Source organism: Trypanosoma cruzi, genomic scaffold (assembly GCF_000209065.1).
Source record: "Trypanosoma cruzi strain CL Brener 1047053517127 genomic scaffold, whole genome shotgun sequence".
Classification (NCBI taxonomy): Eukaryota; Euglenozoa; class Kinetoplastea; order Trypanosomatida; family Trypanosomatidae; genus Trypanosoma; species Trypanosoma cruzi.
Window position 1 is genome coordinate 124,022 of NW_001849549.1, and position 16,102 is coordinate 140,123.

At 49.9% G+C, this 16,102-nt stretch overlaps 7 protein-coding genes across 7 annotated transcripts, besides 12 other annotated features; all 7 read right to left on the reverse strand.

The window, feature by feature from the left end:
- On the reverse strand, positions 1-792 carry Tc00.1047053509017.9 (hypothetical protein, conserved; the record flags this gene model as incomplete). The annotated part of the gene is made up of 1 exon (XM_803394.1): positions 1-792. A coding segment is annotated over one exon (792 nt), but the record flags the coding sequence as incomplete, so codon positions are not given.
- Positions 1-16,102: a sequence feature (heterozygous, non-Esmeraldo-like haplotype).
- Positions 988-1,044: a microsatellite.
- On the reverse strand, positions 1,105-2,499 carry Tc00.1047053509017.20 (hypothetical protein, conserved; the record flags this gene model as incomplete). Its single annotated transcript, XM_803388.1, has 1 exon — positions 1,105-2,499. The coding sequence occupies one exon, from the start codon at positions 2,497-2,499 to the stop codon at positions 1,105-1,107; it is 1,395 nt and encodes a 464-aa protein (XP_808481.1).
- Positions 2,525-2,573: a sequence feature (GA-rich).
- Tc00.1047053509017.24 (hypothetical protein, conserved) lies at positions 2,693-4,222 on the reverse strand (the record flags this gene model as incomplete). The annotated part of the gene is made up of 1 exon (XM_803393.1): positions 2,693-4,222. One exon carries the CDS (start codon positions 4,220-4,222, stop codon positions 2,693-2,695), a length of 1,530 nt encoding a protein of 509 aa, XP_808486.1.
- On the reverse strand, positions 4,652-5,449 carry Tc00.1047053509017.30 (vacuolar ATP synthase subunit D, putative; the record flags this gene model as incomplete). The annotated part of the gene is made up of 1 exon (XM_803389.1): positions 4,652-5,449. One exon carries the CDS (start codon positions 5,447-5,449, stop codon positions 4,652-4,654), a length of 798 nt encoding a protein of 265 aa, XP_808482.1.
- Positions 5,555-5,667: a sequence feature (A-rich).
- On the reverse strand, positions 5,882-7,972 carry Tc00.1047053509017.40 (hypothetical protein, conserved; the record flags this gene model as incomplete). The annotated part of the gene is made up of 1 exon (XM_803390.1): positions 5,882-7,972. One exon carries the CDS (start codon positions 7,970-7,972, stop codon positions 5,882-5,884), a length of 2,091 nt encoding a protein of 696 aa, XP_808483.1.
- Positions 7,979-8,005: a microsatellite.
- Positions 8,131-8,181: a microsatellite.
- Positions 8,235-8,256: a microsatellite.
- On the reverse strand, positions 8,791-12,006 carry Tc00.1047053509017.50 (hypothetical protein, conserved; the record flags this gene model as incomplete). Its single annotated transcript, XM_803391.1, has 1 exon — positions 8,791-12,006. One exon carries the CDS (start codon positions 12,004-12,006, stop codon positions 8,791-8,793), a length of 3,216 nt encoding a protein of 1,071 aa, XP_808484.1.
- Positions 9,807-9,858: a microsatellite.
- Positions 12,195-12,233: a sequence feature (AT_rich).
- Positions 12,540-12,561: a microsatellite.
- Tc00.1047053509017.60 (hypothetical protein, conserved) lies at positions 12,832-16,102 on the reverse strand (the record flags this gene model as incomplete). The annotated part of the gene is made up of 1 exon (XM_803392.1): positions 12,832-16,102. A coding segment is annotated over one exon (3,271 nt), but the record flags the coding sequence as incomplete, so codon positions are not given.
- Positions 13,110-13,132: a microsatellite.
- Positions 15,573-15,608: a microsatellite.

Genomic DNA, 16,102 nt, shown 5'->3' on the forward strand with positions numbered 1-16,102 from the left:
AAGCACTTTACCGTTCTTTTCTGGGAGACGTTGCTGCATCACAGAACGATGCCGCAGACCACGAAAGCTGTGTGGAAGTGCCTTAGCCACATGCTCATCGTCGAAGCCAACCTCACCGCTCCCCACGACACCGAGTTGACCATCACCGTGTTGAATAAAGGGCCCTATAGGTGTGTTCTTCACCCACGGGTGGTTTTTAGGCAAGGGAAGCTGCACAAACTGATCCCGTCGCACAAAGACGGGGTAATCAGGATCCGTGGCGACCACCACGATAGACTGATGCCTTTTGATGCGACGAAATTCCGGTGTCATGTCATCCGGGTGCGTGGGGTACGGAATAGCGACATTGCGCTCCAACTGCGCCTCCGCCACTTCAAGCTGTTTCTCGCGAAGAAATGCCTGCACTTCATCCACCGCCTGGTCGACACGGCCAATTTCCGCCTGCCCATCCAGAGCCTCATCGACCACGGCGGCGCTCTCCGTCGACGATCCCTTTGCTTCCTTTCGATACACCTCCTCATCGGGGCAGGGACGATCCATATCCACCACTTCCTCCCCAGGGTGGCCATCAATTGCCGCACGCACCCTCGGATACCACGCCGTCCTCGCCTTGCCAATACCCCACTCCTTCCCAAATTTCTTGGCGCTTTCTAAATTCCCGCGTTCATGTGCACTTCGATATCGACTCGGTGTGACGGTGGTAACGGACACCACACCAATGGCATCGGCAGTCAGCCGGCAAAGCGAGCCTCGTCTCGTGCACCGCAGACACAAACGAGGCATCCCACGCATGCCAAATCTGCCGTCACACCAATAGTCTTTCCCCACCTCTCGTTTTATATCCGCCCCACCACGGAGACGTCATGACACGCAGGAAGAGAAGGAACAAATGAAAGCACACCGGATAAACGCGGAAGAGAAAGAAAGACCAAAGTCAGCTCAGACACACGAACACACACAAATATGTATAAAACGAAAACACACACAAAAAAAAAAAAAAATAAACTAAAATAAACTACAATACACAAATAATAATAATAATAACTGATGTGAATAAAAGGGGACGGTGGGCATCTTCTCTTTTTTTTTTTTTCCCTCTCAATTTCACAGGAGGCTCACCTCTTCCCCGTTACTCTCCGTCTGCAGCAACAAATTCTGCAGCAATTCCAACTGCCTCACCATCAACTCATTTGCGGAGCAAGGGCGACCCATGCGAAATGTCAACTCACGCCGATTCCGGTTCCCCCCACTCCCCACATCACCGTAGACAGAGCCCCACTCCACTCGATGCCACACAGGCACACCGCCGTGTTTCCTCCAGGCATGCAGTTGCTCATACGTCACGTCATAACCTTTGACGCAATCATCCGCCTTGTTATTTTTAACAACGTTGTGCGTAACAGGAAATTGTCGGTGTTTTACATTTGTATACACCTCATGCAACGTGCGCCTCGTTCTAACATCCCTCCGTGCCACCGCATCACTCACAAAAAGCACGCGCGGCATACCGGTAGAAACAACCGGAAAAAATCGCGGAGTATAAACATCTGTGGTAGCCAACACATGGTCACTATTACTATCGTCTTGCATTCCACCTCCACAGGTCAGACGCGATGCAAGCGGGTAACCAAAGGATGATTGCACAACCGGCCTTCTATTCTCCTCTTCTTTTTTTACCACCAAAATCGGGTCACGTAGCTCCTGCTGCATTTGTTGCCAGCGTCCGCGCCAGTGAATTTCAAAAGGCACGGCATCACATGGTAATAGCCATCGCACGCGTATGTTTGTCAGAAGCGGGTTTGTCGGACACGCCCAGAAGCCCACCACCTCAATCCAATGCTGTGGACTGAACACGATGTATTCCTCGTCTTCCCTCGTCACCTCATTAACATCACCATCAGGAGGAGGCAATGTGTTTTCCAACGTCATGGTGACAGGAATACGAAGAAGGCGCATCATCCACCATGAGACGATATGAAGCCCACGTCTTCGAACCCGCTCCACGGCCTCACAATGTACTCGCCTCAAGACGGGATCAATCAGACAGAAGCAGAGCACATAGAGACTGAAGCAAAGCTGGCAGGTAATTATTTGCCCCACTGTTAAAGCCTCTTCTCTAAAGTTCAATACAGTGCAATTTGCCGTCTCCACCTCATCAAGATCCCGCAGTACCGTCTGCTTCTCCGATGCTGATTGAGCACGTATGGATAGATTATAAAACGCCTCCCTCAGCTTTTGGAGTTCACAGTAAATATAAAGACGCTCACGGTTAGTGGCGTCTGTGCCGCCGTCACGCAGTTTTTGTACCATATGATGCAGTATGGCGTAGCGTTGCATAACGGACTGCCATTTCAACTTCTCCGCCTCAATCGCCGTCTCAATTTCAGACCGTGTTGTGTGGCGAGGGGTGTAGAAATGGTAGTAAAAGGCGTAATACCCGCCGCCGAGAAGTGCAGCCCCACCAAACCACACCGGCAGACGCGGCATTTCATTCTCCATTATGTTGTGGGCATTCAAAGCCGCCAGAGGAGAGAGGGAGAGAGAGAAAAAAAAAAGAAAAGAGAAGGAGGGAGTATGTGTATGTGTATGGAATGGCGCCGAACAGGAGGCACGCCTCCACCCTGTTAAATGGTTTCATCCCACCGCCTCCCTCAGAAATACATGTATTCTTCAGATATTTCTCTTCAGTCGTCTAGACATGTCTACACCGCTGCCATCGTTTGTAAATTACAAACGCCGTGACAGCCCATGGTAGCACTCGTGTGAAAGTGAAAAATCCAACATTCATCCATGATGCGGTGTAAGTGGCGCCATACTCTGGGTAAGTCTCCTGTGGAAGACTATTTTGCTGCTGAATATGCATCAATAGACCTTTATGATCTGAGGCCTCAAAGTGCTCATTAAATGTTACATATCCATGCATTGGTAACAACATATTCTGCCGCCATAAAGACAAAGAAGACGCGGTTTCTGCATTGATGGATCCACTCATTTTTAGCGCCTCAAGGGCGTCCTCGGTGAGTGAGGGTGGCGCAACCGTCAGATTGCTTAGCAGCAGCCAATCCAGCTTACCACAAACAAAGCCATAGTAAGCTGGATCATCAAGTGTGATAGACAATGCCTTGTCGCTTGGATCGTAAAAACAGAGATGACGATTATCCAACGCAGCGATTTCTTCCGTAGAGAAGCCATACAACCACCTCCATGCAAAGTCACTGTTCCAAATTGATTCATACAGAATAGGGAGAACGTAATACGGGTAATGGTATGAAAAAGGGCAGCAGCCCCGTGTTACATGATGCATGCGACGCGATAAAACTTTGCGTTGCAGCCAACATGCCTCCTTCTCCCCAAAACTAAGAAGTCGCAAGCGACCCAAGTCAAATTGCAGCGACAAGCGTACAATGCCATCTGCCAATGTGTTCAAATCCCCAGCAATAATGAAGGCAGGATGCTGCTGTTTACTGTAGTGAGAATGTGAGGCAATATGTTGCCTCCCCTCATTCAGTACGCTTGTGGCATCACGGAACACATCCAACAGTTGTCGCACCCTTGAAAGTGTCCCACAAAATACCTCAAAATGACAACAGTAAAGGTACAGATCCGGTATATGGGAATTTGTGCGCTCACTGCGATGGATACAACAACGCAGAATGTTACGAAAAACATGCCGTGGCTCACGCCTTTTCCATCCCTCCGTTTCCCAGTCAATACCAGCCGTGTGACGAATAACACGTGGATCACTGAGTGTAGCGCCTGCAGAAAGAATGGCATTGCCATGAAAATGGCGTCCCCTCTTGTACAAAGACGTACTACCATTGTTTTCATCACCACCATCACAAATTGCGGTTGCTGGTGACGAAAGGGGGCCTACAGCATTCTTAGGTGCTCTATCCACCGCGTCCAACTCCTCAAACTCGCAGGCAAAGTACATCTCCATCTTCAGTGCCTCGGCGAGATCCCGTGCAACGTTCCTGTAGTTCGACCGCCGGCAGTTTATGTCCACCTCCTGCAACAGGAGAACATCGGCCCGAATGACCCGCAATGTCTGCACGATGCGTTCAAACTGAATCCCACGTTCAATATTCCACTGAACGACCCGAAACGTCTCGGGAAGCTTTTCCGTTTTCGCAGCATCGGTGCGGTAGTCATAATGAAGCAACCCTCCCGGTCGAAGTGCGACCAGCTCCTGCTGCTCCCCCATAGTCCTCGCTCTCACCATTCAGCTGCCCCCCTGTTTTGCCTTTTTTGTTGTTGTTGTTGTTTGCTTGTTTGTTTTTCTTTGGTTTCCTCCTTCTTATTTTGTACGCCTGTGTGTGTCTCTGTGTCTGTGTGTTGGTCCAAAGCGGCAGAGCAGATGGAGAGGAAAGAGAGAGAAAGCTCAAAAACAAAAACAACAAGACGCAACAGACACACCGACCCACACCAATAAAGTAAATAAAAGGATCAAACAGCCACACAGGCCAAAAAAAAAAAAAAATACTCATGGCAAGATCTCACTAATATAATGTGCAGAACGGCTTCTGCTTTGGTTCTCATTCCCACTCCTTCTCTTCCCACTACACAACAGCCCCGTTCAATAAATACGCACTCAAGAGAGAGACGCAGAAAGTAAGAAAGAAGGAGATTGAAGAAGAAAAAAATTTTTTGTCTACACAACTAGATCTGCCTCATCGATACCCAGGTCATCGTTGCCATTCATCATTTTAAGTGCATTTTGAACCGTGGAAGGACCTTTGCTCGCATTCGCCTGCCGTGCGAGTGCCTCACGCGCCTTATTCGCCTGAATCTGCCGCTTCTTCTTCTGTACCATCTTGAGACGAAAGAACTCTTCACGCTCCTGCTCGTCCAGCTCCGAGGTGATGTAACTTAATGTGTTCTGCACGCGAGGAATCACTACTTTTTCCAGTGCATTTACGCGGCGGTTTGTCACCTTCTGTGCAAGGTCGAGTGTCACCCAACTAACCTGCAGTGACGCAATCTTCACCAGGAGCCGCAGGGTCTCACGGAACTTCTCAGACGCTTCTCGGAGCTGTTCGCCACCGCGGCCGATGCCCGCCGTGCCTATTCGCCGTCCCTTCTCATCCAGCGTGACCAAATCACCGCTGTGTTCCTCGCGTTCGTGAAAACTTGGCACACGCACACCGGCAATATTTTCCACCCGAAGTCGCATCGCGTATGTCGGCAGCTTAAGAGACTCCTGCACCGCAAGGCCAATGTCGCCCGCTATAAACTGAGCTTTGGAGACGGTGAAATACGCTCCCCGGATTTGCTCCACCATTTCCATTTTGGCATTCCGCAGATCCCCCATAATCGCGCGGTAGCGGATTGCGAGGGCATCGGCCTTCTTCTTTAGCAGTGAGTGCCCCTTTTGCGCACCCTTAAGACGTGTCTTGAATGAAATCAGAGACATGCGGCTTGGCAACGCCGGGTAGCGGTTGCTCGACATGTCGGTGGCGGTATTTCCTTTTTTCTTTTCTTTTTTTTCTTTTTCCTAATTAAAGCTGAATGCGTACAGACACAAGTAACACCTCCCAACGTGCTGCAAAGAGTCAAAAAGACAAAATAAAAATCCAAAATTTATATATAAAAAGAAAAGTCAAAAAAAAAAAAAAAAAGAAATGCAAAAAGCACCTCACACAACAACAACAAAAAAAAGTAAATAAATTACATTTCTGTAATTAAATGCACAGGAATGTACAGAATAACATAAATGAAATGATAGTGCTTTCCCTTCTTTTCGCACGCCAAATTCTCTTCTCCATGAAACCCTCTCCCCTCCTCCAACTTCTTCACCAGAGGTGTTCCCCCAATCACACCCCATCGGCCTATCCTCCCATACCCCGCAAAGGGAGGAAGAGAGACTGTCCCTATTCCTTCGCTAATGTGACGTCATCTCCTCTTCCCTTGGCTCGTTATTGTCCACAGGGAGCGTTGGTGTGGCAGCGATACGGTCCTCTGCGCTCCATTCTTCCATAGGAGGAATCTGCTGCTCCGTCTTTGCTACCTCCTGCCGCAGGTACTGCGCAAACTCCGCGGTAAACTGATAGGCAATCTTCTTCGCCTCCGCCAAATACTTTGTGGCTGATGCGTACTGCTTCATGGAAACATACACACGAGCAATGTGGTTGAGTGACTCTGCGGTCGATAACTCACTACTTTCTCCACGCGTCCGCCGGACATTCAACGCCTTTTCGTGCCAACTGAGTGCATCCTGGAGGCGTCTCTGTAAATGACAACACTGACCATATGTTGTGTACACATCTGCCTGTGCAAGGACGTTTGATCGAGCCGTTTTGGCGTACATGTCAAGCGCCGCTTTGCACATCTTTTCACAGTTATCCGTATCCTCACGATGAAGGTACAAAAGCGCAAAGTTGCTGTATGAATACGCCACCGTGGCGTGACTCTCACCAAGCATCTCAATGCGTGTATCCAGTGCCTCCTTTAAGCACCGTTCCGCCTTCTCGTAATGGTGAAAGTCCAAGTAAAAGAGACCCAAGTCATCCAATACATCTGTAAGAAACGTACGCTGCAGCGGCTCCACCTTGGCGTTCTCACGAAACTGTTCAATGGCAAGAAGAAAATACGCTTCCGCATGAGACTCCCGCCGCATCGCATACGCGTCCCCAAGCTTCTGATATAAATACGCCAGCTGCGGATCTTTTCTATTTTTTGTCTTCCGTAGCCGTACAGCGTCACGGAAGAGGTCAATGGCACGCGTTAACTCCTGTCGCTTTACTAAGAGTGAGCCAAGGAATGTGTACGCCTCTGCAAGTTGCAGCGCCTCGGGTCCAAGCGCTTTTTTAATCACATCAACGCCACGCTCATATGTTTTCTCGGCCGTAATATAGTCATCGCATAACTCCTGAATGCGACCCAGCTTCACAAGTTCCAGTCCAAATAGCGCCGAATCTTTGCCAAGCGCCACAGCATATGTCGTCGTGCTCTCTTCGTATAATCGCCGTGCCTCACGAAATTGACGGCGTGCGGCGAGCAACGACGCCTTGCTGCTCGTTGCCTGCGCCGTTGCCGGAGAGTCACGACCGAGCGTTGCGATACAAATCTCAAGACATTCGTTAATACACATCTCTGCCCCTGTGGCATCATTGATCGACTTTTTCAGTTCACACAACTTGTTGAGAGTTTGTGCAATGATGGGACGATACTTGTTGTGCCGGATGTAAAGATAACGACGAATCTCAAGCGCCTCTTCCAGAAATGCAATGGCTCGGTGCTCCTGATTCTGAAGAAGAAATAACTGTGCACAGTCGGCAAGTGCATGGGCGGCGGATGCAAGAGGGTGTTTCTGCGGCTCTGTGATAGTGGCTGCTGTTGACCGGTCGTCTGGCAGCCACGAGTTCGTCGCATGATTGTACGATACGTCGCGAAACACCTTGATACTCTCGCGAAACGCCTTCTCCGCTTCCTCAAGGAAGTTCAAATGCGTGTACGAAAGAGCCAGCAGTGCAAGGCTCTCGGCGTAGCGAATCGAGTTTTGTCCCTCCACCTGCTCATAAATGGCGGCCGCCTCCGTCAAGGCGTTCTCCGCGGCACCGGGCTCACGCATTTCTAGAAAGACGCGTCCAATGTTATGCAGTGTCGCGGCACACTTTTCGTGAATAGGGCCGTAGCGTTCCCGCCGCATCGTCAAGGCGCGGTCGTAGAGACTAATCGCATCACCGTAGTTTTTCGTTTGATGGGCTACTTTAGCCAATTCGTTGCATTCTTCACCAAATTCAAATGTCATAGGGGCGCGACCGGCAGCCTCTCGAAACCCCTTCGGCGCATATTGACGTGGCCCAATGGCACGGTGCTGACAGCACAATGCAAATGTCTGCTGCTGCAAGGAATCAGTTGGGCTGCGGCAGCCCGTGCGGTACAACGCAAAGTTCCCGCTGAAGGCGCGCCAACCAACAGAGCGGCGGCACACAACACCATTGAAAGCAACTCGAGTCGTCCTACTAGACATGACTGCAAAAAAAAAAAAAAAAAAAAAAAAAAAGGAGGGCCGAAAATCACGTAAGAGGAAAAAATAGAGAAGATACAAGAAGCCCAGGCAAAAAAAAAAAAAAAAAAAGGATTTTTAGGAATGACACAAAATCAGGAATGTAGAGAACATGGCAGAATCACACACACACACACGCATAAACAAACAGATGCAGAGAGACACAAATACACTCCCCCCATCCCTTTCAACCCTCACCCCTACAAAAGGATCATAATATTGAGAAAACAACAACAACAACAACAACACTGCACCGTCACTCTCAAAACAACAGTAATAAAACACAAACCGCTTTTGATTATAAATGTCGACTAAATAAAGAGAAATGTTCTCAAGAAGAGATACAACGACAATAAAGCAACAAAGCACACACACACACACACTCTCTCTCTCTCTCTCAAAAAAAAAAAAAAAAAATCTGTTCGGTTTTTTCTTCCTCCTCTTTTCTCTCTCAAAGAAGAAAAGGGACACAAACCCATCGGTATGTATATATATATATATCGTCATCTTACACACTCTTTCTCTCTCTATTCTTCATTTTTTAAAATTATCAAAGCACAAGAGACGTCACTTGAGAAAAAACACATGCATGCATGCACACATGTATTATTACGGTTGCATATTAAAATACTCTACGATTTTCCTCGCTTTTGCTCTTCCGTCATTATTTTAAACATTTCATTGCAATGCATTCTTTCCGCCTTCTTTTTGTCGTTGTCGTTGTTTTTCTCTTCTGTGAGAAGATGGGAAACAAAATGGAAGAAAAGAGGTTGAAACAATGTCTATTCCTCTGCACCAACAGAGAGGGGCCTACCGTTTTGACTTTTGCTGCAGCCATTCTTGCTATCAATCTCCCCATCGCTGACGTCATCGGTATCCTTCTTATCTTCATGTGACCATTGATTAAGAAACAGCAATTGTGCTTGTACGGTGGGCGGCAAATTATCTCGCTGATTGGTGTCTTGAAATGGGGCTTGCCATAGATTGCCAAAGGCTGTAAGAACAGACTTCACATTCAGTGCGTAGTGGCCAATCTCCTCCAGCGACTGACTGATGCCGTCCTCATCGCTACCCAACACAACATCCGTGCCAACACGGACGTTCTCCTTCTCTCTGTCTGATTCCACATTCTCCAGAGTATTTTGGACAGACTGCATATCGGCCTTTCCTTCCGGGAGGAGGCGTCGGTGTTGCTTGAGCCACAACACACCCGGAAGCCCTGCAATGTCTTCCTCAGCTCCTTTTCCGGATTTCGTCTGGTTCCCCTCCTCCTCCCGTAATGCAAAACGCACATATTCTTGAAGTTCTGCGTCCTGTTCATCCCCTTGGTAAGAGAACTCCGTCTCCGACGACTTGGACGCCGTTGACCCTGTCGAAAGAACATGATGACTGCGTTTCATTGGACTGGTCTGGACCGCGGCACCACCGACACCCGAATCCGCAGTTTTTATACAACTCTTCATACTTGCATTTACCGACTCCAAGTCCAACGTGGTCTTCGGCATCGGCTCATCTAACATCAACTGGCGAACCGGCGAACGCGATGCGGACGTGGCCCGAGACAAGGACTCGGTGCTCGGGTACGTGATATCCCACACACCCACGGCATCTCTTGCTCGTCCATTCTCGGCACCTTTGCTCGTCCGCGGTGACGACGGTGACCCCGGCAGCCTACTCAGCTTCACGGGTGAAATAACAGGGGAGGGATTCACGCGAAACATTGGATTTTGCAATTGTTGGTGTTGCTCCTTATGCTCCGGCGGGGAATTTTCCAGAGCCATTGCCTCAACTGCTTCGCGTTGTTGTTGTTGTTGCTGCTCCTGCTGTTGTTGCTCTTGTTGCTGTTGCTGCGTTTTTGGTGGTGGTGAGAAATTGTCCACAGTCTCCTTGCCACTATGGGGAACCTCCGTGTTTCTGGGCGATGTTGTCAATGGGGCCGCTTTTCGTTTTGGTTTTTGTGTCTCCTTCCTCCCTTGGTGTTTCTTCCGAGTTTTCGTCGCTGCTGCCGTCCCATCTTGTCTGGCTTCACCTTTGCCAGGGTCCGCAGCGGATCGATGTCCGATAACTTCTTCCATTACGGCAAGGCGATGGTGTGAATGTTCATTCATCCTCCCCGCGACCGCTGTTTTTTTCCGTGATGGAATGTCCAACACGACATACCGCGCCTCCCCTTCCTCACGCTTATTTTCTCGCTCCCCTTCCATGACGGTTGAGGCAAAGAAATGAGAGGCGGCGATATCTCCAGCGGCTTCACGGACGGTGTTTTTGCCCTTGTGGTTGTTGCCCTTGCGTGCATTCCCCATGGGATCAGGCTCGTTAGGCATGGCTGCAGACCCGCGCGTAGAATTTCCTTGCGGAATGAAGACACCCACAGAAAACTCATGTTTACTCGGCGCCCTAGATTCTTCACGCGTCTTTTCGGTCGTGAGTAAAGAGTGGCCGCTCTGAACGGAAGTGGTGTGCAGCTGCATCAATTGATCTCTTGTCTCATGCTCTTCCTGAGCAATAAGCAAACGTTCGTGGTTCTCATCACTGCAAAGGATAAAAAAAGGGTTATCAAAAAGCCGCGTCATTTCCTGTGCAGCCGCATCAGAAAACAAAGAAGATGAAGTAAAATTCGTTTGAGGCCTGGCGATGGCATCTTCATCTTGACTAAGCCTCTTTTCACCGCCACTTGTGCCGCCGGCAGATCTTTGAGTCGGTGACAACGTGTCCACTGAGAGCAACACTGGCCGCTTGTTCTTGGCGGAGAGAGAAGGGGACTGCGTATCACTGTTACCAGAAACATTAGGTAGAAAATTCTGAGAACTATTGAGGCTGTGGTGGTGTAGGATGGAGGTGATCATAATATTACTGTTAAAATGACGTTTTAATGAAGACGTGGCATCCACATCAAATCCCACACCCGATGTCGCCATAGCAGTGAGTTTAGTTGGAATTTCTATGCGGTTTTTCTGCCATTCACTATGACTGTTTCTATTGGATTCAAAAGGTCGAGACCGTGGCCGTGTAAACAAAAGGGGAGTACCTCGAGCTAATATATGGCGCTCATTCATCCATACCGTACGCTCTCTCTCAATGTCTTCGTTTTCCAATGATACACTTTCCTGTGATGACATGCGTTGCTGTTGCGAGTGTTGCTGTCTCATACTGCGCGCTCGACTCACGGATAGCAAAGGCACAGTAGCTGCAACCGGTCTCATACCACCCACGTGTTCCTCGTCACGGCGAGAAGCCATTCGTGCCTGTTCGCGCAGCCATACTACCTGAATACGGCGTACTTGTTCCTCATGTCTTTTCTTCCATGAAACGTGACCCTCGTACAAAAGATGCTCATCCTGTGGCCGTACAATACTGCGAGACCATTCTTCTGTTACAACAGGTCCTGCCGTACGATACTTGCTCACAGATGGACTAATATCCCTGTATGAATCATGATAGCTACTCGCAACACTGAATTCAGTCGAGGGTATTGCCCCAACATTCCATGTTCGAGAAAGGGGCGAGGTAGGGCTCGTGTTTCCTTTACTATTGATGTTGTCTACAAACGGGGCATTCGGCGAGACCGCTCGTCGGCCGGTGGGATACACCGCCTTGCGGGTTCGTGGGGAAAGAGATATCTGCAACTGTGTCTGCATGGCCTTTTCACCCCGTAAGTCCTGGGCTTGGAGTAGCCTGGGCGGCGAATGATTCTCCCTTGCATTGAGAGAAAAGCACTCCTCCAGCAGATGCGAGTTCAGCTCTGGCACACTCTTCAGCCGTTTTTCTTTCGTCTGCACTCCACCATTGAAGTTATCACCATCCATTTCAAGTGGCTTCTGCGGTGGTGGGGAAGGCGACGTTGACAACTTCCGCTGGATCTTCTTCCCTGTTTGTTTCCGCAAAATTGCACCTCTCGTGCGGGTGCAGACCGAACCGCTGGACGACGCCCGCCCTTCATTGCGTGTAGATGCGGCTTTTATCCCAGCGTGACCCGAGACGGCATTGCGAAAAGGCATCCGTCCTCACGTCTGCCTACCCAACAGTTCCGGTCCTCCTCCCCCCTATTGGCGTCCTCTGAGGGAGTATAACGCTCTCGTTATAAATACTGCCCGTGTTGTCCTCGGCGTTTCAGTCACGTCGCAATCGTATTTTCGCTCCACTAAGGAAAAATAGAATGAGCGTCAAAAGTAACACTCTCTTTATCTATTTATTTATTATTAGAAAAAAATTACAATAAATATATGTTTATTCTGGGAACGAATGCACCACAAGTTAATAGAAGAAGCAAAAGTCTTCGTATTTCCAGTTCTCCCCGGAACTGGTGAGAGGAACGCTCTCTGTTTGTGTGCTTGTGTGTGTGTATACAAGTATTCTATGAAGTTTAATAATGGCTTGCGTACGTGCATATGCACAGGAGGAGAGGGAGAAAGGAAAAAAAAAAAAAAAGGAAGACAAATGGGGCAATGGTGATTGAGCTCCAATATGTACAAATCGCATATTTATGCAACGACAAGTGTAAGGCGGTTCATATCCTCCTCTTCCTTGCGTGCACACACACACACACACACACAAAGGTAAATAATAAATAAACATCGTTTACACTTAATTATTAATCCATCAAAAACAGTAATCATGCATGATTCCTTCTTCATTGGGCGTTCATTCATTTTTAAACGTACTTCACTTTCTGTTTTTGATTTCCCACCGTAACTTTTTTTTTGTTTGCTTTTAATCGGCTTGTGAAAATCACAGGATTACCGGCACGTGCAACGTCCGATCCAACACAAAAATTGCCCTTCAAAAAACGTGGCTTTGAGTTAAACTTCTTTTTTTTTTTTTTTTTACTTTTCTCTCCTCCGTCGCGCCTTTAAAGGGGTCGCGTCATCACCGCCACTGTGACTGCGCTTGCGGACTGTTTGAATGGTGTCACGCCTCGTCGTTTTCTCCTTCCGCGCGGTCCTCACGGCTGTCATCGCTGCCGTCAGGGTGAAGAGAACTTCGTCCACCGTAACCGCATCCCCATCCACATCGCCGGTGGTGGTCGTCGCTGCCGTCTCTTTTCCCCAAACGTTGGCCTCGTCTCTCCTCGTTTTGTTTTTCTCCAGGCGTTTCCGTTTCTTTGTTGTTGTTGTTGTTGTTGTTTTAAAATCCCCGCCAAAGTGGACGTGGTGTCTCTCCAGCTGCTCCCGCACCATCGTGGAGGCCTGCGCTGCCAACGAACTCAGTTTCTCTGAGCGTTCCCCGCAGTGCATCGCCACGGTAAGTGTGGGGACTATCGTGTCCCGCACAAAACGTAACCCCACGGCATTCCTTGCAAGCCAACACACCGCCCGTTTCACGGGGCCAGTCGCACCAGAGGCTTCTCGAGATGTCACTTTCCCATCCGGCTCATTCCTGTCGTCGCCCTCTTCTTCCTTCCTACCGTTGATGGTGTTATCTGTCTCCGCGTCGATTGGCAAAGCTGCAAGGAAACCGCCAAAGTACTGCACAAGAGATGTGGTGCGGACCATCACGTTGGCCACTCCGCCATTTTTGATAAGAGGCTTCACTAACGAGTGGAGCTGGTGGCGGAGAGAGGTGAAGTGCTGCGCAATGATGTCCTGAACGTACGACATCTCCGAACCGGCGCAAAAGACCGCCACCTTGAGAAGCACCATGCTAACAACAAACATTGCACGGGAGATGTATAAGGCCACGTTCACCGCGTCTGTCCTCGACGGCTGCTGCATGGCCCGGTGGGCGTTGTACTTCTCGTTCGGTACATCGGAAAGCGCGATGAATTGCAACAACGTACGCATCGCAGCGGCCATTTGATCCAGGACGTTCAACGCCCGATGGACTGTATCCGGCGGACCCAGTGATTCATGGAAATAGACCACATACGGGGGGATGCATCCATCATCTTTATCATCTTCATGACTGTGGGAGACCACGGGGGACGATGCCCGCTGCGTGGCGTGAAAATTTCCACCCATGCCACTTTTCCTTCTCTTCCCCTTCTTATGATTCTTCTTGGAGGTGACTACAAGATACCCCGCAGCCACCCAGTCTATCCCACGCAAGTACCCGCACCGCCTCTCCACCCCGTCATGGCAGTACATCCGCAAAAGTCGCAACGCCACCGACTGAATCCAAGGGTGTGAGTGCAGCACGAGACGGCCCGAAAGAAAAGGCACAAGATGTGGGGCAACGGACATATTATGCCACACCTGCACAGGGGCCACCATCGCAATTCCCTCCAGGCATCGGAGACCAAAGAAGACATAGGTCCAACTCTTCAGCTCCAATTTTCTTTTAAATGCTGCAGTGAGTTCTTCATATTTGCGCTTCGTTCCAAATGTCGCCACCTGGTCAAACGTTGCCGCATCGAGCAACGCCTGGAGTGACCAGGACCAACACGCCTCAAACTCACATGCGTCCTCATCGACGCTCATGTCATATGATGCAGCAACGGCAGGAATCATAACGGCCCATGTCTGCAGCGCCATGGCTCTGCGGGGGCGTGTCTGGCCTGACGCAAGCCACTGCGACAGTGTAGGCACAATCACATCCACACCGGCATTTTTCACTAAGCTCTGCAGCACATCTCCGGCCTTCTGTCGTGCCTCATAAAACTCTGAGACGGCAAGTGTGACGGCAAGTGGAATGAGCAGTAGCGGCGCCTCTTGTCGCAGGACGGCAGTTGGCAAGCGGTAGACAAGTACACCAAGTAGCTCGAGTATCGCAATGCGTCCTGTAACCTCGGGGTAGTCAAGATTGCGGCAAAAAAGATCCATATGCGAACGAAACTTTTCTGGGGTTATGCGATACTCTGTCAGGAAACGCGCAAGAACGGCTATACAGCGTTGCCGCAACAAACGTTTTGCACTTGTGTGCATCATCAGTTCCGTCACCACCCCAATGAGATCGTACACCTCCACCACATGGATGTGTTTGCCAAGTACTGCATGAAATAAGGATAACGCCATGGGAAGAAACTCGTTACGGTCGACAAGCTCAGTGCGACACAGTTGCAACAGTTGCGCTGCCTTTTCTTCGGTCAATATAAACCGCTGATGCGCCACCACCGCTGCCGCCACACGCATCGCACGCTGCTTAATTGCCCCACCACGTTCAAAGAAGGCAGTAACGGTCTCATACAGTGTTGTGTGGAGTGCCCCCACCGCATGCAGCGGCGGCCGCAGTGATACAAGAGCGAGCATGCAGTCCAACGCATGACCCACCACTGCGTCACATCCCTCACCTTGCAGGGTCGTGAGCACAACAGGGAGCAAACTTTCCAGAAGCTGTTGATGCTGACGTGTAAAGGAAGTCGTTAAATCAGCCATCGGCCGCCGCGTTTTATTTTTCTTCTCCACTTCTTGTACGTGACGCTTCGCCTTCTCCTTTTTCGTCGTCATTGGTTGTAATTGTTCGGACACCTCGCCCGCGTTTTTATCCCACTCCTCATTCTCCTGCTGTGCTGCTGTGGCAAAGCGATCCAATGCATCTCCCCTTTCGTCATCCAACGGCTGTGGGTCCAACAACAACAACGTGTCAGTTCCTTCTTCCTCCCCTTCCTCATCGCTGCTGCTGTCGCCACCCTTTTCTTCCTCCTCCTCCTCCTCATTCTCCTCCTTTCCGCCACGTTCCCGCAGTTCCTCTGGTAAATCATCATCATCATCATCTTCGTCTTGGCAGCTGTTTTCCCCTTTCCTATTCTTATTCTTCTTCCGTTGGGCGCGTAACAAGTCAAGGCGAACGGCTGCCGTCGTGTATTTCCGTTCTTTCCCAATGCCAAGCACGTGCTTCAGCACACTTAGAAGGTATTTCAATAGGAACTCATCCAGCGTGTCGAGCACCACCGCAGTTGCGGGATCCTCGCGGTAAAAATTCTTCGCTGCCTGCTGCACCTCCTTCCCGTAGCGTCCACGGTAGGCGCGGAGTTTTTGCCGCTGCTGTGTCGCAAGCACTGTGTGGGCGCTGAAGTCCACATCCACCCGTTCCGGAAGCTGATCCACAAGAAAGTTTGAATCGAGCTGATCCTTTCGCGTCGCCGTGGGGGCGCGTTGAATCGTCAGGTGCACATTGCCACGAATGCGGCGGGTGCCATCCTTCGCCTCAAAGGTCTTA